The sequence below is a fragment of the Rhinoraja longicauda genome, chromosome 23 (genome assembly GCF_053455715.1).
Source record: "Rhinoraja longicauda isolate Sanriku21f chromosome 23, sRhiLon1.1, whole genome shotgun sequence".
NCBI classification, from domain to species: Eukaryota; Metazoa; Chordata; class Chondrichthyes; order Rajiformes; family Arhynchobatidae; genus Rhinoraja; species Rhinoraja longicauda.
The window spans coordinates 26018985-26041935 of NC_135975.1; the positions used below are offsets into that span (position 1 = coordinate 26018985).

Consider the following 22951-nt stretch of genomic DNA (forward strand, 5'->3'; position numbering starts at 1 on the left):
GTTTTCTTTCAGATTCCCAACATTTGCCGTTTTTTCACTTTTATTTGACTCTGCTGCCTGCTTTTCTTGTTCCAGTCACCTATCTACGATGCAACATTTCTTTCAGTAATGCATTTTGAAACGTGCCTCATGCCCTTTGCTATCCAACAGATTAACCTTTTTTTCCCAGTGAATGGACTTGCATGATTTCAACTTGCATTGACATAGTCATCGCTTCTTCAATGATGGGTAGTCAAATTTCTTCTAAAATATTTAAATGCTTTGGCGGAGCAAGTGGCTGTTGCAAAATTTATGAAGTGAAATGAAAGAAACAGCTGTAGATTCCTAAAATTAACATGTTGTTAACAGCAAGAATAATTTAATCTGGAAGCTTTGTTATTTGCTACGTGGATGAGGACTGTATAAGATTCATGCAATTTAATTTTGCAGGAAATACCACACACACCTATTACAGTTTGATGGGGAGGGTGGTTGGCGATTTGAACTATTAGATACTGCTACGCGACTCTCACTGGCTGAGGAAAAGCAGAGACTTGAGTCTCAACTGGCTGGAGTCCCGCAAATGCAACAGCGACTGAATGAACTGTGCAAAATTTTGGGAGAATACTCTGTGCTCAGAACTACTGGAACTGAAGAGTAATGATGCAGCCAATGAATGTGAATAATATGACAAGAGGAGCTACAAAAGAATTGCATGATGCAAACAAATATAAAGTAAACAGATTTTCCTATTTATTTAAAGTCTTTAACTCTTCAGTAAAATAAGTTAACTTTTGGATGCAATCTCACCATTCGTTTGAAACTAACATGTTAACTTTTCTGATAGTTTACATTATTGTAATATTAGCGTTTGGTAATAAATTTGACAGCACTGATTTTAAAAAGTACTATGAATTTTAAGAGGAAACTAGAATGTACGTGTTCTAGGGAAATGGTTAATGTCTATCAATGCAATTGAATGCTCCTCTCAATTTTAATATTTAATGAGCCTCATTTTATGTTAACTTAGTATCAGGTATCATCTGGTACAAGTGCTGGGCTAGATTTTTGATATGGATGATACCATACCATTATCTTTTTTACCACTCTACCCAGGCAGTTCATTTGCAATAAGTCCAAACAGTATTTTATTTTACTTCCTAGGTTGCATTGTTTTGAGGAAAGAGAGAGGGTTTCTTGTATCAACATATGATTTATTTTAGTGCAATATGAGTGAATAGTATAAGATTTAACATTTCAGCTGTGCTTACATTTCAGACTGTTAGTTCCCCATTGCTGTTACAAAAGCAGTATATATTACCAAACATAACTTCTGCATTTTTGTAGATCTAAGTAATGAATTTATGCTTGTATATGTTCCACATTATATGGAATTCAAAACTACTCATTTGTTTTAATGAAAAAATGATCTGATGTAGATTTGTTCATTCAAACAATAATTATTACAGTGGACATTAACACAAAACATCCATATTTTACTTCAATTAATAGATTATTGTATTAATTATATCTTCATTATACCACTGAAAAGGTTAAAACTGTATTTTTTAAAAACTTGGTTGAACTTTCAAAGTATGAAATAGCAGATGCTGGAAATCTAAAACAAAAATGCTGGAAATACTCAGCAGATTGGGCAGCATCTGCAGAGAGAAATATAATGTTTTGGGTCAATGATTTCAATCATTGCAGGTGAAAGGTCATTAGTCTAAAAAATGAGCTCTTTGTCTCTGCACACGTTCTTGTACTAGTATTGGTTTAGTGTCACATACTGAGACACAATGAAACATTTTACTTGTGTTCTATCCAGTCAAATCAAGTGGTACACGAGTACAATCAAGTCAAATGCAAATATAACAGTGCAAAGAGAAAAATACCAGTGTGCAGAATAATGTGGTAACAATTATAATATAGCTGCAGAGAATGTGAAGTGCAAAAAAAAGTGCAGGAGCCGCAATGAGGTAGTTTGGGAATCAGGACTGCAACTTTAGCTTATAAGAGGACCATTCAGTCGTCTGATAGCAGTGGGAAAGAAGCTGATTCTGAATGCATTGGTATGTGCTTTGAAGCTTCTGCTGATGGGAGAGGGGAAGAAGGGAATGACTGAGATGTAAGTGGACCTTGATTATGTTGGCTGCTCTTCCAAGGCAGCTGCAATTTTTTGCCGTCTTGGGCAGAGCTGTTGCCAAACCAAGCTATGATGCATCTGGATAGGATGCTTTCCATGGTGCATCCATCAATGTTGGTAAGAGTCATTGGAGACAAGCTGAACTTCCTTAGTCTTTTGAGGAAATTGAGTCATTGATGTGCTTTCCTGCCTGTGGTTTCAACGTGCTTAGTCCAGGATAAATTCTTGTTGATATTTATGCCTGGGAACTTGAAGATCTTGACCATCTCTGCTTCAGCGCTGTTGATGCTGACTGGAGCGTGTACACCACCTCCTTTCCCAAAGTCAGTAACTAGCTACTTCATCTTCCTAACATTGATGGAAAGGTTGTTGTCTTAACATCTACTAGTTGCTCTATCTCCTTCCTATACTCCATTTCATCGCTACATTGGTGTGGTCTGCAAACTTGCAAATGGAATTAGAGCAGAATTTGGCCACAGTTGTGAGTAAAGTAAGAGGCTGAGAACACTGAAGGTACCTGTGTTGAGGATTATTGTGGAGGATGTATTGTCTATTCTCATGATTGTGGTCCATAGGTTAGGATGTAGAGGATTCAGTTGCAGAGGAGAATACTGACTCCTTAGTCCAATAGTTGGGAGATGAGTTTGGTTGAAATTGAATGTGGAGTTATAATCAATATATTTCAGTCTTGACGTAGGTGTACATGTTATCCAGTTGTTCCATTGATGAGTGTAGTCAGGAGGATGGCATCTGCCGTGGACTTCTTGCGACAGTAGACGAACTGCAGTTGATCGAGGCTGCTGGTAGGCTGGAATTAATATATGCCATGACCAACATCTCGAAGCACTTCATTATGGTGGACGTAAGAACCACTGGATGATAGTTATTAAGGCATGCTAGAGTCAAACAACAAGGAAACAGGCCCTTCAGCCCAATGTCCATGCTGAACCAAGGTGTCCCAACTATGCTAGTCCCACCTCCTGCCCATGCCTGACCTATGTCCCTCTAAACCATTCATATCCATGTACCTGTCCAAATGTCTTTTAAATGTTGTTATAGTACCTGCCTCAACTTCCTCCTCTGACAGCTTGTTCCATATACTCACCACTCTGTGGAAAAAGGTCCCCCTCGGTACTATTTTTCCCTTCTCTTCTTAAACCTATGTCCTCCAGTTCGTGGTTCTCCTATTCTGGGTAAAAGACTCATCCTACATTCACCCTAACAATTCCCTTTGTGATCTTATATACCTATAAGACCACCCCTCAACCTTCTGCACTCCAAGGAATAAAGTCCTAGCCTGCTCAACTTCTCCCTATAGCTCAGGCTTGCAAGTCCTTGCAACATAAATCTTTTCAGCACTCTTTCCAGCTTAATGACATACCTCCAACAGCAGGGTGACCAAAATGAACATAATACTCCAAATGCAGCCTCATCAACATGTTGTACATCTGTAACATAACATCCTAACTTTTTTCCTCAATACCTTGACAAATGAAGGCCAATGTACCAAAAGCTTTCTTGGCCACTCCATCTACCAGTGACACACTTTCAGGGAACTATTTACCTGCAAACCTAGATCCCTCTGGTCTACACCACTTCCCAGGGCCCTGCCATTTACTGTGAAGGTCCTTCCCTGATTTGGTCCTTCCCTACAAAACATGCTACATTGCCTTTCTTTGGATCACAGTGGTCATCTTAATATAGGTGGGAACCTCAGGATGGAGAAGGGAGAGGTTAAAGACTTTGGTCTTATGAGCATATTCTATTTTTATTCATAGGTTCACTTTATTCCTTTGAAAAGTGTTTATCCATTTATTAAAACTCATTCATGCATAGGCTTGTCTCTTCTTAAAAAAAACATTTTTGCTCTATGTACTTGGCATTTACACTTGCACTCAGATACCATGCCTTATTGTTTACTGTTGCAAATTATGGAAAACCAGATTTTTGAAGTTCTGCTGGTTCCTTTCTTACCATGAGGGTTAAATCAGTGGATTTTAAGTTGTTGATTGGCCTAAATGGGGATGTGCTTCTATGATGCAGAGCTGATCTTGCATCCATCTCATTTCATGCTTTGCTGATGCAAAACCATGTACAATGTATGGGATTTTTGCAATGAGGAATACTATAGCTCAAACAGCAGCTGAAACCAGTATTTGAACTTGCAAAATAAATGCCTGCAATCTCCTGAACTTTCTCCTTGTTGGCTTTTCGATTTAACAAACAGTTGTTGAGTTCGGTAATTTTTAATTAATTGTATTAAAATCCATGGGGCCCCAATATCATTCCTTAATGTTTTGTGTATTTTGTTTTAGAAATAGACAGTTTGTTTTCTTGAAACTGTCTTTCATGATAAATTGATAATTTGCATGTACTCGCATGCCATTAAATACTGTTTTTAAAAGGTATCATGCTCTTCTAACCAGAGCATGACCCTCAGCTCCTCAGTTTCATGTTCTAAAATGTCCTGTGCATGATGTAGGTAAACTTAGTGATATGCATTTTTGTGAAAATGTTATGTATAGTAGCTTCAACGATATTCATATGGCTGGACCAGAATGTGACTGTAAAAGAGCATGTGTGGGAATGAACATGACTGTTTTGTGTTTTGAAAGATTTGTAATAAAAAATGAATTAAATTTTATACTGAGACTTGAAAATATTTACAATAACTTGCATGATTTGCAGGTCTTTACTTTCTGAATTGATAATTCCAGTACAATGACTAGCAATTAGCAAATTTTGCAAATATGCTCATAATCTTTAGATTTTTCAATTGATATCAAGAATTGGAGAAATGCTATAACATTTGATCAAGGCAAATCTGTTGTAAACAGGTGTTGTCGACCTTGAATGAAAATAAATGACGTTGTGTACATTTGTAATCAAATGTATTCTGTATACTATGCTCCTACCAGCTAGAATTTCCCAATATCATTTGTTGGAGCAGAAAGGAGAATTGGATAAACATGTAGTATCAAAGTGCAGTAGAATGCATTTTTCATGTCGTACTTTTTACCAACCAAAGCAATATACATGTACGGCCAAATTATGTTCTATCCGAAATACTTTGATTTTGTACAGTTTGAATTAAATAATCTGAAGAAAGCTCGACTTAAATGATTTGTGGTGGGGTATTTTGAGCAACCCGACACTACAGGGACTAAGTTGCATTTTCTGAAATGAATTTTTAAAAATCGCCTCAATGATTGTGAAATTCTTTTTTGCCTTTCAATTGCAGTTTAATCCGTATGTAAATGCACTGTGTATCAAGTATTATGAAAAACAATAGTTATATTGTTATACATATTAAAACTTTCTGAACCAACATTAATGTTCAATCCTGTAATCTTTACTACAAAAGGACATATATGAAGTAAAAAGGCAAATAAACGACTTAAATTTATGTAAGCTATTCATGTTATCAGAATATCTATAGTTGGTGACATACTTTTGAAGTAGTCCTCCTCATCACGTAGAGGCCTAATTTGTTTAGAGTACCACAAACGTAGCCAGCTAATGTGCTTTAGTGAAATTATTACAGTAATAAATAATAGCCTGCACACCAGATGAACTCGGAGTTCAGGAGATTAAATTCTTAATGCCGATGAGGTCTTTAATATCTTAACAAGATGGCACCTTTAGCAGGGTAGCACTCGCTCAGCTAAGGTTAGAAGCATGATTACAGAAATTGATTATTGTTATCTATGTGCTGCACCACCATGCACAAACATGTACCTGGTGAATCAAAACAAGAAAGAGATCCTTTGAAAATGTTGTACAACCATAATAATAAGACAATAACCATACAATTACAAACACTGTCAGAATACCAATGGATTGTACCTGAAATACTGTAGACAGAAATCATGGTCATTCTTTCATTTGCTTTGGGACTGATTGATTATGTATTGTGCATCCTAAAGAACAAGCAGATAGTGGTGGCACAGTGCCCGCTTGAGCTGTGTATATTCATATTGGGTTCAAATTGTGCACTTACAGCTGCACAACAATTTTTACCATCTATAATCTCAGGTATATATTTTGAATGAGGCGTGTCCTTGGCAGATGAGGTGCCCTTCAGCAGTGATGTTATTAGGCCAGTCAATCACACTGAAGATAGCAAACCAGTGAAGTTCAAATCTTCTCTACTTATATATTACTAAACAGAGAATGTCCACTTTATTCCGATGGAGGTTGGTGAGCAAAATTAGAGCACGTGGTATTGGGGGTAGGGTATTGACATGGATAGAGAATTTGGTTGGCAGACAAGAAGCAAAGAGTTGGAATAAACTGGCCTTTTTCAGAATGGCAGGCAGTGGTGAGTGGAGTGCCGCAAGGCTCGGTGCTGGGGCCGCATCTATTTACAATGTATATTAATGATTTGGATAATGGAATTAGAAGTAACACTAGCAAGTTTGCGGATGACACAAAGCTGGGTGGCAGTGTGAACTGCGAAGAGGATGTTAGGAGGTTGCAGGGTGACTTGGTCAGGTTGAGTGAGTGGGAAGATGCAGTATAATGTAGATAAATGTGAGGTTATCCACTTTGGTGGCAAAAATAAGGAGGCAGATTATTGTCTCTACCGTGTCAGATTAGGTAAAGGGGAAGTGCAACATGACCTTGGTGTCCTTGTACACCAGTCATTGAAAGTAAGCGTGCAGGTACAGCAGGCAGTGAAGAAAGCTAATGGCATGTTGGCCTTCATAACGAGAGGATTTGACTACAGGAGCAAAGAAGTCCTGCAGTTGTATAGGGCCTTGGTGAGACCACATCTGGAGTATTGTGTGCAGTTTTGATCTCCTAATTTGAGGAAGGATGTCCTTGCTATTGAGGCAGTGCGGTGTAGGTTCACGAGGTTAATCCCTGGGATGGAGGGACTGTCATATGAGGAAAGATTGGAAAGACTCGGCTTGTATTCACTGGAGTTCAGAAGGATGACAGGGGATCTTATAGAGACATATAAAATCATAAAAGGACTAGACAAGCTAGATGCAGGAAAAATGTTCCCAATGTTGGGGGAGTCCAGAACCAGGGGACACAGCCTAAGAATAAAGGGGAGGCCATTTAAAATTGAGGTGAGAAGAAACTTTTTCACCCAGAGAGGTGTGAATTTGTGGAATTCTCTGCCACAGAAGGCAGTGGAGGCCAATTCACTGGATGAATTTAAAAGATAGTTGAATAGAGCTCCAGGGGCTAGTGGAATCCAGGGATATGGGGAGAAGGCAGGCATAGGTTACTGATTGTGGATGATCAGCCATGATCACAATGAATGGCGGTGCTGGCTTGAAGGGCCAAATGGCCTCCTGCACTTATTTTCTATGTTTCTATGGAAGTTCTAAAGGAAAACTATTTAGATAAACATTTTTGTAGTGGACTAAATCAAAAGAGGAGGGTGTTTGTAGAAGTTTCCTAAAACTGGAGAATTCAACGTTCAGACTGGTGAACTGCCCAAGCTCCCCAAGCAAAATATGAGGTGCTGTTCCTCCAATTTGTATGTGACCTCGCTCTGACAACGGAGAAGGCCCCACACAGTAAGGTCAGCATGAGAAGGAGAGGTACAGTGGTTAACCAGCAAATCCAGTAGGCCTTAGCGGGACAAGTGTAAGTGTTCAGCGAAAATGTACGCTTTGTCTCGCCAATCTACAAGGTCCATGCAATGTCATTGGCCAATCAGATTAAGGAAATGTTACACCTATTTAAAAATGAAAGGGTGACCAGGGGGAAGGTAGCATTGTTAAGAGTTGGAAGCGAGGCAAATTAGGGATAACCAGCATAGCTTTATGTGTTGCAGGTTGTGTCTTACTAACTTGATTGATTTTTTTGAGTAGGTGACAAAGGAGACCGATGACAGTGGATGTTATATACATGGATTTTAGTAAGACTTTTGATAAAGTCCCTTATGGTGAACCTATCCAGAACATTAAGATGAATCTGATTCATGATGACTTGGAAGTATGAATTCAGAAAAGGCTTATTCATAGAAGACAGAGGGTTGCAGTGGAAGGAAGATATTCTGGCTGGAGGGCTGCGGACAGTGTTGTTTAGTTTAGAGATACAATGTGGACAAGCGATCCCCGCACATTAACACTATCATACACACACTGGAGACAATTTTTACATATACTAAGCCAATTAACCTACAAACCTGTACGTTTTTGGAGCGCGGGAGGAAACTGAAGATCTCGGAGAAAACCCACCCAGGTCACGGGGAGACATACAAACTCCGTGCAGACAGCACCCGTAGTCTGGATCGAACCCGGGTCTCTGGCACTGTAAGGCAGCAACTGTACTGCCGTGCCATGTTGCCATCGTGTTCTGCAAGGATCTGTGCTGGGACAACTGCTGCTTATGATACATATACATATATATGGATGTGGATGGTTGTTAAGTAAATTTGCTGACTACAAAATTAGAGGAGTTTCAGAAAATGAGGAAGGCTGTCAGATGTTACAGTAGGATATAGATCAGCTGCAGAAATGGGACGAGACATGGCAGATGGAGTTTAACCCGAGCAAGTGCGAGTTTAGGAGTTGGCACTTTGGGAGGTTGAATATAATGGGAAAGTATAGAGTTAATGGCAAGAGCCCTAGCAGCATTGATGTGCAGAGGGATCTTGGAATCCAAGTTCATAGCTCACTGAAGGTGGTATCATAAGTAGATAGAGTGGTAAAGAATGTGTATGGTATGCTTGCCCTCGTTGCCCAGGGCATTAAGTACAAGAGTCAGGAAGTCATGATGCAGCTCTATAGGACTTTGGTTAGGCTGCTTTTGGAGTATTGCATGCAGTTCTGGCCGCTCCATTACAGGAAGGATGTGGAAGCTTTGGAGAGGATGCAGAGGAGGTTTACCAGAATGGTGCTTGGATCAGAGGGTTTCTGCTGCAGGGAGAGGTTGGATCGACTTGGATTGTTTTCTCTGAAATGTCAGAGGTTGAGGGGAGCATTGCTAGAACTATATAAAATTAAGAGAGGCAGAGATAAGATACACAGAAACTTTTTCCCAAGGTGGAAACGTTCAACACTAGAGGGCGTGGATATAAAGTGAGAAGGGCAAAGTGTAATGGAGATGTGCAGGGTAGGTTTTTTGCACAGTGAGGGCATTGCCCTCAGTAGTGAGGAACGCATTGCCAGGGATGATGGAGGCGCATATGACAGTGGCATTTAAGAGACTTTTAGATAGGCACATGGAAGCGCAGGGAAATAGAGGAATATGGATCATACACGGGCAGATGAGATTAGTTTAACGAGGCATCAATTTCAGCCCAAACATTGCAAGCTGTGGGGCCTGTTCCTGTGCTTTACTGTTTTATGTTCAAAGTCTACACTGCCTCTTCTTAGTCCTTCTGCCAAAAGTCATGATCCTCTGGATTAAATTCTGATATTCAAGTCGTTTGTCAATGGTGCATCAGGGGAACCATTGAGGAACACTATTGTCCATCTTCCTTCAATCTGACAACAACAAAAATTATCACACTTTTTAAAATTCAATACGTTATCAGCCTACATTGCATCAATTATTTGATGAGTTTTAATGTTATCACCCAACAGTTTATGAGATGCTTTGTTAAATGCTTTCTTAAAATTCATACAACTTCCATTGTCATTTCTCCATCAGCTTTCTTTGTTACTTTACCTGAAATAGTATTTTTAAGGCAGAGCTCGACAGGTTCTTGATTAGAAAGGGTGTCAAGAGTTACGGGGGAAAGACAGGAGAGGGAAATATAGATCAAGCTACGATTGAATGGCGGAGTCGACTGGATGCGCCGAATAGGCTAATCCTGTTCCGATAATTTATGAGCTTGTGAGCAGCTGCCAAGACTGCGGCATCTGCAGTCTCCTGTGTCACCCACCAGCTGCCAGGTGCTCCTTCAACCCCTGTCCACCGTCACAAACCACGGCCACCCTGACTGGATCACGCTGTTGACCATCAAGATCGAGGTGGCCCTCTTTGGTCTCGTCCTTTTCTGTCAGGTTGTGGAGGGTGGTTTACTCGGTCTACGATCAAAGACCGAGGAAATTTTAATTCCACAGTGGCCGTGGGTTTTAAACAAATTACTCTGCGCACTGGTGGGTGTCGCTGGAGGCGATGTCGCCGTCCCCTCCTGACACGGTCGCCGGCCGGGGCGCCCAATAGTCAGGGACGGGGGGAGGGAGGCGCCGGGTGGGGTCGAGTCGAGTCGAGTTGGCCGTTCGCCGCCCACTCTGCGGCTCAGCTTCAGCGGCGCATTGCGGAACGAAGGCCAGGAGAAAGCGGCGGCGCTGTGGCGGGGGTGGGAGGAGCCGCTGTGAACAGCGCTGGGTGGGAGACCGGTAACACTCCTTTACGTCCCCGCCCCTCCCTCCCTCCCGTACCAGTGTGGGGATGAGCAGGACGCTGTCTCTCTCCTTCACTGCTCGCTCCAGCTTAAACCCTGCCCGGCTCCTCATCGGATGGGTTTGTGCCACAGACTCACACCCACAAGGAGGAAGAAGGCAGCGGCTTTGAGCGGCACTGATCATCTCGCCACAGGTTTTCCTTCCTGAGTCGTTTTTCTCGGGACCGAGTCGGTGCAATGGCGGCGCCTGGTCAGGATGACTGCACCGTGCGGGTGGCTGTGAGGTAGGGCCCTGTCGACAGGTTGTGTGTCTGGCATTACCAGCTAAAACCAATCGTTACTAATGCTTACCATTCAGATGCGTATAATCCCAAATAATCACTGTGTCCATTTTAAATCTTCTGGTTGGAATTTATTTTAGCGACTTTGAATAAACCAGGGTTTGTTTTCTTTAGGACAGGCGATGCTGAAATGCATCAAATTTGAAGGATTTGTAATAAAAGTGGGAAGGAGGGGAGCAGTAGTAAGGAAAATTAGATTTCAAGTCATTGGTAGAGGATTGGGGAGGAGATGAGAAAATAAATACACCTACACGATTGTCTGGTTTTGGAACTCGCCGCCTAAAAGATGGCAGAGACAAAATTCCATATCACATTTGATGTAGTATTTGAATGGTCACTTGAGACCTGCACGGCTCCACTGGATGCTGAGTTTAGGCTGGGTGGCTATTTTTTTCGCAGGCACAATGTGCTGAATAGTCGTGTGTCCAAATTATTGTCTTGAGTTTTATGTTTGTGAGCTATATGCTTTAGTATCGTCTCAAAATGACATATCCTTCATTTATTTTGTATGTTTTCAAATGTTCCCAATCACTCTTTTACTTCAATGCTAAAGATATGAAATGTAAAAATAATCAAGGTTTAATCTATAAACATGCTGGTTTCTGTTGTATCGGTGTTTATGTTTCTGCTTTTTGGTGTTTATCTCTTGACTAATCAGAAAATATCTCTCCACCCCACCCCCTTATTGTAAAAGTCTGTTTTATAAAATGTGTTTTGTAGAAAAACAAGATGTTGCTTACTAATGACATGAAGATTGTTTGTGTTTTCTGGTGACATCCAGCTTTACCTTGTATGACCTTCTCCAACTCCTGATTATTTCACTGACTTATCCAACATACAGTAATAGATGTATGTAAGTTTCTGTCACCAAAATATTTGTATAACTGAAGCCATTTTATTTCTATTCTCTCACTGAAATTTCAGACATTCTCCCTGGCTACTGACAAACAGCCAAACTAAGCCCGACATAACTATCATGTTTAAAAATGACTGCAAGTCAAATCAATAAGGACTAATGTATCTGTATTGAGACTATATTTTGACAGTGTGCATTATGATTATTGTGGCATGTATATTTTATTCTGCCTACAAAATTTGCTGTTGTGTTTTGTGATGCACAACTTTTGAAAGCTGAGACCAACAGTATTACAGACCCAGTGGGATTAATTGTACTGTTTTAGCTGTGCTTCTGCCTAAGTTTGTCAGTTTCTGGGCAAATCTCCCTAGCCACTCTGTAATTGGTAATTTCTGTGTTGCTTGGAGTCATATTCCACATATTAAATTCCTGAGAACATTTAATTGCATTAGATGGATTTTGGCTCATTTGAGAAGATTTGTGTGCTAATGATCTTTCAGGTTATGCGGTAGGAACACATCTTGAAACTTCTTTTGGTGTTCTGTTGGGGTTTGACATTGCCAACTATTCCAAAGGCAGATTTTTGTGTCTCATTTGGAACAGTGGGCCATTAATTATTTAGTTTGTGGAAACCAGCCCTTCGGTCCACTGAAGACACACTGACTAATGAACACATGTACACTAGTTCTATGTTATCCCAATTTATAGAAGACAATTAACCTACAAACCAGAACGTCTTTGAAATGTGGGAGGAAATTGGAGTACCCGGAGAAAACCCACACGATCACAGGGAGAACGTACGAACTGCATGCAGACAGCGCCTGTATTCCGGATCGAACCCGGGTCTCTGGGTCTATAAGGCAGCAACTACTGTTGTGACATTGTGCTGCCAAAAATATTATCTAATAATTCACTAATAAAATATTATCTAATAATTAGCTGTAGCTAAATTACAGCTACTGTTCTGTGGAATGTATTATCTACTGTCAAATATGCTCTTTGAAGGCCAAGTGTGAAACTTTATTGTAGAAATCTAATTTCCAAAAGCAACAAAGATTCATCTCTTGAGCTGAATTAATTTGTTAATCACTTCTGTATGATCTCCAGATCCACTTTAGATTGTGTTTTTTGCAATTTGTAGACTGATTAATGATGGTTCTCAGTTCCAAAACTGCCATTAATCAGATTATTACCTTTCCGTGTTATGCAATTGTAGAAGATATTTGAAATGAATGTAATAAATGTGTTCATCCATCAATTCATTATTTTATTAAATGATTGTCTTTGGAAGAGGAATAACATATTTACATCTGGACCTTGTTCCTAAACATGAATCATAGTTATTCTGACGTGTCAAGATCATTGTCATGTGCTCATGCAGTGACGTACAAGTACAATGATAATTTTGCTTGCAGCGGCATCACTAGTAGTTAGACTCGGACAAAATAAAGTGTGCATGAATCATACAAGATGTTTGTTTCAATCTGCAAAATTGGCTTAATCCATCTACAGAAGTTTAACAACTTTGTTTATTTTAGGTTAAGCTCTCTGCACAGTTGCTACCTGATTAGTTGTATAGTCTATTTTTTAAAATTTTGGATTGTGCATAGGTTGCCTGTGAATGTTAGTCTGGTATAGAATATGGTATAAACTTATGTAAAATTGAAGTGAAACTTTGATTGGAAATAGGCCCTTTGGTCCAAATTGCCCATGCCAAGCAAGATGCCCCATCTACATTTGTCCCACCTGCCAACATTTGGCCCATATCCCTCTAAACCTTTCCTCTCACGTACCTTTCCAAATATCTTTTAAATGTTATAGTACATGCCTCAATTACCTCCTCAGACAGCTTGTTCCATATACCCACCACTCTCTGTAACCTCAATAAGATCACCTCGCATGCTCCTGCGGTCCAAGGAGTAAAGTCCGAACCTGCTCAACCTCTCCCCGTAACTCAGGCACTTGAGTCCCGACCCATCCGTTTGCAGCTTAACAACATCCTTTCAGTACCAAGGCGACCAAAACTGAACACAATAATCCAAATCTGGCCATATCAACGTCTTGTATAACTGATGCATAGCATCCCAACCTCCATTTCATGACCAACGAAGACCAATGTACCAAAAATTTTTGTAATCAGTTGCTTAGCTCGAGCAGTCTCATCTTCAGTGAGTAACACACCAGGCAGTTGATAAACCCAAGGACACAGTGACTGCAGAAGCTGGGATCTTAAGTAAAATTGAAAGTGCTGAGGAGCTCGGCAGTCAGACAGCATCTGGGGAGGACAAGGATTGGCGACGTTTCAAGACTGAACTGGTCAAACTGAAGATGAGTCTCAAGAAGAAATGCTGCCTAGTGTTCTCTACAGATGCTGCTGACCTGCTGAGTTCCTCCAACACTTTGTGTTTTACTTGATAAACCTGTTTGGGTCCTGTATGGCAAATAGATTGTGTTCGGTAGTGATGTAATAATTTAAAATCATGTTGATGAAAGTGATGTGAAGATAATGACACTTGGAAGCAGACCAGCTTGTTAGAGGGAGGAGCAATGCAGGTCAGCATAAGGAAGCTTGAATGACGGGAGAAATAGAGGCTCTGGTCAAAAACAATGTGGAGGCATGGGGCAGGTATAGGCAGCTGGGGTCAGCTGTATCCCTGGAGGAGTTTCGGTAACTGAGCAGCATGCTAAAGAAGCAAATCAAGAGGGCAAAAAGGGGGCAACAGATAGCTCTGCCAGATAATAGAGAATTGTATTAGACAAACCCACAAGATTTTATATACATAAAGGATAATCAGATAATTTGTAGAGAGAGGTAATAGGGGCCCTCAAAAATCAAAGTGGTCAACTAACTGTGGAGCCACAGGAGATGGGAAAGGTCCTCAATGAGTATTTCTCCTGTTTTTACTGTGGAAAAAGACTTGAGGACTGGGAAACTTGGGGCAGTCATTGGAAATGTCAAGGACAGTCGGTATTACTGTTGAGGAGGCACTGAAAGTCCTAACACTTATGAAGGTAGACAAACCTCCTGGGCCTAACCAGATATAAATGAGGACACTGGGAAGCTGGTGAGGAAATTGCTGGCTGAGATTTATGAGTCATGGCTATAAATGCGGGTAAGATATTGGAAGATGAGGGTGGCAAATGTTGTGCCTCTATTTAAGAAGGGCTGCGGGGAAAAGCCAGGGAACGACAGGCCAGTTAGTCTAACATCTGTGGTCAGAAATTTACGAGAGAGATTTTTCTGAGGGACAAGATATAATTGCATTCAGATGGACGGGCTGATCAGGAATAGTCAACATAGTTTTGTACGCGTGAGTTTATTTTGAAGATGTGACACAAAGTTGATGCGGGCAGAGCTAGAGATATTGTCTATATGGATTTCAGCACGGTATTTTTCAAGGTTCCACATGATAGTCTGCTCTGGAATGATAGATCGCACGGGATGCAAGGCAAGCTAGCTGATTGGATAGAAGATACACACAAAAAGCTGGTGTAACTCAGAGGGGTAGGCAGCATCTCTGAAGAGAAGGAATGGGTGACGTTTCGGGTCGAGACCCTTCTTCAGACTGGATAGAAAATTGGCTTCATGGAAGGAAGCAGAGGGTGATGGTGGAAGGTTTTTTGGACTAGTGCATCAGGGTTTCGTTCTGGGACCATTGCTGTTTGTCATCTATATCAATGATTGGATGAGAAGGTATAAGACATAATCTTGATTGGTTGAGCTGGTCGGCTGAAGAATGGTTGATGGAGATTAATACAGGGATCGAAGAGTGAAGGTACATAGTTCCTTGAAAGTGGCTTCACAAGTAGACAGGATCGTCAAAAAGGTTTTCAACATATTAACCTTCATCAGTCAGAGTAGATATGTTGAGAAGTCATGTTAAAGTTGTATAAGACATTGGTGAGGCCACATGCAGCTTTATGTTCAGTTTTGGTCACAAAGTTCTATGAAATAATTAGTTCATCAAAGATTTGTGAGGAAGTTGTCAGAACTCAACCGTCTGACCTATATGAAGCAGTTGAGTAGGCTAGAACTTTATTCCTTGGAGCACAGGAGGATGAGGGGTGATCTTGTAGAGGTGTACAAAATCATGAGACAAATAGAGTGGACAAATAGAGTGGGTCTTTTACCCAGAGTAGGGAATTAATAACCAGAGGAGATAGTTTTAAGGTGACAGGGGATACAATTTAATAGGGACCTGAGGGCTAACTTTTTTACTGTAAGGATGATGCATATAAGATACTATCATAACATTTGAACAGGTACATGGATGGGATCAGTTTAGAGGGTTATGGGCTAAGTGCGAGCAGGTGCGACTAGTGTAGATGGGGCATGTTGGTCAGTGTGGGCAAGTTGGGGTGAAGGGCCTGTTTCCGTGCTGTATGACTCTGTGACTCTATATCTTGATCGGTTGGGCAGTTAGGCTGAGGAATGTTTACTGGAATTTGATACAGATAAGTGCAAGGAGAGAGAGAGCGGCGAGGGGGGGGGGGGAGAGAGGGGCGAGGGGGTGGAGAGAGAGCGGCGAGGGGGGAGAGAGAAAGGGCGAGGTGGGGGAGAGCGGCGAGGGGGGGAGAGAGCGGCGAGGTGGGAGAGAGAGCGGCGAGGGGGGAGAGAGAGAGCGGCGAGGGGGGAGAGAGAGCGGGGCGGGTGGGGGGAGAGAGCGCGGCGGGTGAGGGAGAGAGCGGCGAGGGAGGGAGAGAGCGGCGAGGGGGGGAGAGAGAGCAGCGAGGGGGGAGAGAGAGCGGCGAGGGGGAGAGAGAGCGAGAGCGGCGAGGGGGGGAGAGAGCGGCGAGGGGGGGAGAGAGAGCGGCGAGGGGGGGAGAGAGAGCGGCGAGGTGGGGGGGGAGAGAGCGGGTAGAGGGAGAGCGGCGAGGGCGAGAGAGCGCGGCGAGGGGGAGAGAGCGCGGCGAGGGGGAGAGCGAGAGAGCTGCGAGGGGGAGAGAGAGAGAGCGGCGAGGGGGAGAGAGAGAGCGGCGATGGGGAGAGAGCGACAGCGGCGAGGGGGTGAGAGCACGGCGAGTGGGAGAGAGCGCGGCGAGGGGGAGAGAGAGAACGGCGAGGGGGAGAGAGAGCGGCGAAGGGGTGAGAGCGCGGCGAGGGGGAGAGAGAGGGCGAGGGGGAGAGAGCGAGAGCGGCGAGGGGGGGAGAGAGAGCGGCGAGGGGGAGAGAGAGCGGCGAGGGGGAGAGAGAGCGGCGAGGGAGTGAGAGCGGGTAGAGGGAGAGAGCGGCGAGGGGGGAGAGAGAGCGGCGAGGGGGGAGAGAGAGCGGCAAGGGGAGAGAGAGCAGCTGCTGTACAGAAACATAATAAATGGTCGAATATACTTTTTTTCCCCCCAAAATCAACCCGCAGGCCGGATTGGACCCCTTCGCGGGCCAGATGCGGCCCGTGGATCGGTAGTTTGACACCACTGATCTAGGTATACAGGAACATACTTCCTCGAAAATGGCATCACAGGTAGATATGGTGGTCAAGAAGGCTTTTGGCTCATTGGCCTTCATCAGTCAGAGTGTTAATTATAAATGTTGGGATCTTGTGTTAAAGTTGCACAATACATTGGTGAGGCCACGTTTTGTGTTCAGTTTTGGTCACCCGGGAAAGATGTTGTTAAGCTTGAGCGGATGCAGAGAAGATTTACAAGGATGATGTGGAATAATGTTCATTTTGTTTTTTAACTTTGTAAAAGTGGATATTTTTTTCCTATTAATACGTGGAAAGTGAGATTAATTAGTGAATCTGAATGTTGTCTCCTGTAGACGTGTTATCAGTGAAGAATTCAGATTGTTTATCAGTTAAAACTACTGTTATGTGTCCGGTTCAAAGAAACAACTTTGAAGTTTATTTTTTTATTATGTTGACTGGTAATTTCTTGTGCAGACTGATATCTGTTTTGCTGCAGAACTACAGTTAGTGACGCAGTGATGGAATGAATACTGTATTTATGCAATGTACTTGAGTAATGTTTTGTTCTAGGAAAATAATTTTCATAAATGTTTGTGGAGTTTTGTGGTTAATATCAAATATACTGGAAAAATATAAAGCACTCTTTGATACTTGGGAAGCACATATTCATTCCGCTGTCTACTGAAAAAGATTTTGTTCTTTACATTGAAACCATTCTGACAATACTCTGCTTGTCTGTGGCATTGTGTATTCATAATCGTAACTGAGTTAAAACATTTGTTTATTCTTAATGTATCATTTGGTGCTGTGAAATTGAAGTGAAATTCTCAGCAGGCCAAAACATGTGTATGAGGAGAGGAACACAATTTCACTTTTGCACCAATCTCAGCAAGCTTCCTTTTGTTAAAAGATTGGAATGTGTGCTTAGTTCGGCAATCATGTGCATTCCGATTTCATGGCTAATCCTGAAACCCATTCAAAGATTCTGTTTTACTATAAAGCCTAATTTGTAATTAAGGAGTGTAAAGGTTAGATATTTATTTGTATAGGAAAGAACTGCAGATGCTGGTTTAAATCGAAGGTAGACACAAAATGTTGGGAGTAACTCAGCGGGTCAGGCAGCATCTCTGGAGAGAAGGAATGGGTGACTTTTTGGATCGAGACCCTTCTTCAGACTGATGTCAGGGGAGGGGGCAGGACAAAGATATTTATTTCCCGGCAGTCTTCCCAATCAATGGGTTATAATCTCTTATTATAGGAATAGGAATATAGTTTTGCCCTGGGATCCTTATCTGATCTGGTTGATCAGTGATCTAAATCCATATGGCTACCTTTTCACTCCTATCACTTGGTTAATTATTAAACTGGCATCAGCAGCTTTCAACACTGCTTTGAGCTTCTGAAATCCATATATTTGTTAACTTTGTTAGCCTTGTTTTATTTCAGCTTATACCATTAGTCTTATGTGTCTGTGTCTCGTCTTTTCCTCTTCTCCACCCACCCCCCTGTTAACCCTGGGTGGGGATTTGGCGGTGAACCAGTTCTTTTGACAGTCCACACTGTTCAGTGCAACATCCTTCATCTATATTCTCAATGAATGGTTGAAGGGTGGATGGCCTGCACACACTGTTTCATGATAGCATTGATTTATAGTCATAAACTCAATGGAAAGATGAGTTGCTATTCCTAACTTTATTGAGTTTTATTGGAGAATTGTTTCAATTGAAGTCTAACTACATTCTCATGAGGGTGAATGGTAGGGAAATTAAAGCCAGAGATTTCGGGAAGAAGTTATTGAGGAAAAGAACACTCGACAGGTATCTAATCCAAGGAAAGAATAAGAAAGGATCAGTGGTGAATTAGGAGAGGCAAAGATCCAGGCAAAGGTGGCTATGCAGTAAACATACAGCTGCTAGAATCTCAGCAAAAGATGTACTTGGGATTCTGGATGACATAAAGGTTGATGAAATACATGAAATGATGAAAAGGGTTGCATTTAAAGCAGATAAAATACTTGGTCCAGATGGGATGCATCTCATGTTGCTGACGGAACTGAGAGGAAATAAATAAATGTTCAGGCAAGGTTGTAGAGATTAAACTGAGGTTTAACTTTGATGGGGAATGTTTTGGAATGAATCATCCGGATAGTATTAACAGCTATTTGAGCAAAAGACAATTGATTAGAGGACTTAGCAGGGATTTGTTAAAAGAAAATCATGTCAAAGTAACAATTTTTTTTAAGTAACAGAAGGTCAACGTGTGATATCCAGACTTTCAAGGTTTTTGATAAAATGAATTCCAAAGCTTTTAAATAAAATGGGCTGCTTTGATGGAATGCTGACCTAATTACAAGAAACAGTAGAGTGAAAGTTATTTTTCAGACTGGGGTGTATTGTAAAGTCATACAACTTGGAAATTAATCTTTGATCAATTTCCACCCAACCCATCTTTCACCTATTTACTCTAATCTAGTTTTTATTCTCTCCCTATTTCTAACTTCCCCACCAATTCTATAACTCACCGAGGTCATGGGGAGATATGAGAAACTGCAAATGCTGGAATCTGGAGCAAAAGTCAAAGTGCTGGAGGTACTCGGCGGGTCAGACAGCATCTGTGGAGGGGGTGGACAGATGGCATTTCAGGTTGGGACTCTTCTGATGGAGTAGAGTGAGAAAGCTGGAAAAGAGGTGAGGTGAGGCAGTGCCTGGCAAGTGTTAGGTGGATACTAGACCAAACCTCTCCTGCATTGGTGTAGCATCCCCTCTCCTCTCCCCTCCCACCCCCTCCTCTCTACCCTCTCCTCTCCACCCTCTCCTCTCCCCCTCCCACCATCCCCTACCCCCCACTCCATCCCCCTCAACCCCCCTTATGCTCCCTCCCCCCTCCCTCTCGAGAAGGGTCTCGACTCGAAACGTCACCCATTCCTTCTCTCCAGAGATGCTGCTTGTGTTACTCCAGCATTTTGTGTTTACTGTTTTAAATTTGTTTGCTACTTTGCCTTAAAGATTTGATTATCCAAACATGTATATTACAAGATGCAAATAACATGCATAAATTGTATTTGGTGGTAAAATTAAATTTGAGGACATTTTACATAGCATAGTTCTATATTTGTTTTTGTTGTAGTTGATTCTAGTTTGTCAATTGGAATTAATTTGAACTATTTTATGACCAGACGTGTTGGTTACAAGATGTCAGCAGTTATCTGAAACAAAAATGGCAGCATTGTTCATCAAAGAATAATGTATACACTGTTCTAGGCAGAAGCTGGCACATCATGGGATTTTCTAAGTAAATTTCTATTGGAAAAACTGAACTTTCCCAAAGCTGTTCTCTCCTGCTTGGTGGAAATTGCCGTCTTGCTAACACTGACCTAGTTGAATGGAAATGTCTTTATTTTTCAGTTAAAAAAGGCAGTATTTTTTTCCATGTTTAACAAAATTATAGTTTGGATCAAGTAATCAGGGATACTCTAATGATGGGAACATGCATTTTAAAGGGAAATAGACAGTTGGTGGGTATTTCTTGAGAATAACCCAAGGTCTGAGGTATCAGCTGCAGAACGTAGTAAAGTACAGGAACAGGATCTACGGCATAAAATGTCCTTGCCGAATATAATACCAAGTTGATCTCCTCTGCCTGCACGTGATCCATATCCATCCATTCCCTGCATATTCATGTGCCTATTTAAAAGGCTCTTTAATGTCACAATTATATCTGCTTTCACCATCACCGCTAGCCACGCGTTCTAGGGACTCACAACTCTATATAAAAAAGACTTGCCCTGCGCAAAATGTATTGGTTGGTTGATTGATTGGAAAAATGCAGCATGAAAGCAGGCCTTTTGGCCCACCAAATTCACATGGACCATCGATTACCCATTCATTCTAGTTCTATTAATATTCCACGTTTGCATTCACTCCCTATCGACGCAGGGCAATTTACAGAGGCCAATTAACCTATAAACCCGCATGTCATTGGGGTGTGGGAGAAATCCGAAGCACCCAGAGGAAGTCCATGCGGTCACAGGAAGAAAGTACAACCTCCACACAGACACTAACCAAGGTCAGGATTGAACTCCAGGACTCTGGCGCTGTGAGATAGCTGCCATACCAGCTGCGCCACTGATGAGCTAACCGTGTTGTCATTTCCAAGGTTCTATGGACCCGAAGTCAAAGATCTATTTGTACGTCAATGCTATTAGGATTCATGCCATTAGGCATATACTTATTTTACCTTGCATTCAATCTCCCTTCATCCAGCACCACACTTGCTCGCCTAACAAATTCAGCCTCATCCAAGCCTATTTGCAGTATGGAAATCGCGGTCAATATTGGGGAAGTTAATGTTGCCCATTGCGACAGCCTTGTTGCATTTTCACATTTCTGTAATCTGTCTACACATTTGTTTCTTTATCTCTCTATTGGCTATTGGGAGGCTTATAGCATAATCCCATTAGAGTGATTGCATCTTAATATTTTTGAGCTGTGCCCAAACCTATGGCACAATAATAATGAGGAAAATGTACAGTTACTGATGCTTTGAGATATCGGTTCTCCAAATGTACAACTTAATGTTATATTTTACCAAAACGAAACAGTTTGCTTCAGCTGCATTTAACTTTGTTTTTTTCCAAAACCTCATGCTAAAATTATGCAAACCACACTTGTAGATGGATTTTTTCCTCAACCTCCAGAGTCAGGAATTTGCCTCCTCCCCATTTTGTTTCTCATTCTTTCCTGTTCTCATGCCAGTTTTTTTTTTGTTTCTTACATGGTGTTTTTCATCATATATATACAGCCGGAAACAGGCCTTTTCGGCCCTCCAAGTCCGTGCCGCCCAGCGATCCCCGTACATTAACACTATCCTACACCCACTAGGGACAATTTTTTACATTTACCCAGCCAATTAACCTACATACCTGTACGTCTTTGGAGTGTGGGGGGAAACCGAAGATCTCGGAGAAAACCCACGCAGGTCACGGGGAGAACGTACAAACTCCTTACAGTGCAGCACCCGTAGTCAGGATCGAACCTGAGTCTCCGGCGCTGCATTCGCTGTAAAGCAGCAACTCTACCGCTGCGCTACCGTGCCGCCCTAAACCGTTTTTGTTTAATTTTTCTTGTGGGCTGGAGCTGGAGTACTGGTTTAAATAATTGCTGTGGTGGCAGTACACCTATGTCTTTCCAGTTTTAAGTGACCAGACGTTTAACAGGTGGCCAAGATTTGGCTGACTATTAGTGATCCGTGTCAAGGCTTTTTTGCTGCCCAGCTCTTGGAATATCTTTTTTTTTCATTTGCTACAAAAAAAAAATAATAAAAAGAATACAATTTTTAAGGCCACAAGTTTCCATTGGAAGTCCAATCTATGAGGGTAAAACTTCTTGGAGTAATGGATTTAAAAAATACATTTATTTTAGTTTATTATTGCCATATGTATCGAGGTACAGTGAAAAGCTTTTTGTTTCATCCTATCCAGTCAGCAACAAAACTATATATGATTGCAGTCAAGCTGCCCACAAATACAAAATAAAAGGTATATTATTTAGTGCAAGATAAAGTCCAGTAAATTCCAATTAAAGATCTCCAATGAGGTAGATGGGAGGCCAGGACTGCTCTGGTTTGTGAGAGGACCATTCGGTTCCCTGATAACAGCTGGGAAGAAATTGTCCGTGAATCTGGAGGTATACCTTTTCCAACTTCAGTACTGCTTGCCTGATGGGAGAGGGGAGAAGAGGGAGTGACTGGGTTGAGATTGATCCTTTATTATGCTGGTGGCCTTGCCGAAGCAGCATGAAGTTTAGATGGAAAAAGGAGGTTGGTTTGCATGATGGTCTGGGCTACGTCCACAACTGTGCAATTTCTTGCAGTCTTGGATGGAGCTATTCCTGAACTATGCTGTGATGC

The 22951-nt window shown here is 41.7% G+C and overlaps 2 protein-coding genes across 6 annotated transcripts in view; both read left to right on the top strand.

The window, feature by feature from the left end:
• The window catches only part of abcd2 (ATP-binding cassette, sub-family D (ALD), member 2), a 42343-nt gene extending 36860 nt beyond the window's left edge, over window positions 1-5483 (top strand). For 2 of the 3 annotated variants that reach the window (XM_078419875.1, XM_078419876.1), the window contains one exon: window positions 430-5482. In XM_078419875.1, coding sequence (XP_078276001.1) covers window positions 430-640 — 211 coding nt within the window. In that variant the 3' untranslated portion in view covers window positions 641-5482. Of the gene's footprint in view, window positions 1-429 lie in introns of all 3 variants that reach the window. The other variant, XM_078419874.1, reaches the window with a different exon arrangement.
• Window positions 5484-10137: 4654 nt separating this feature from the next.
• kif21a (kinesin family member 21A) overlaps window positions 10138-22951 on the top strand; it is a 106855-nt gene continuing 94041 nt past the window's right edge. For 2 of the 3 annotated variants that reach the window (XM_078419880.1, XM_078419879.1), the window contains exon 1: window positions 10138-10726. In XM_078419880.1, coding sequence (XP_078276006.1) covers window positions 10680-10726 — 47 coding nt within the window. In that variant the 5' untranslated portion in view covers window positions 10138-10679. The remainder of the gene's footprint in view (window positions 10727-22951) is intronic. The other variant, XM_078419878.1, reaches the window with a different exon arrangement.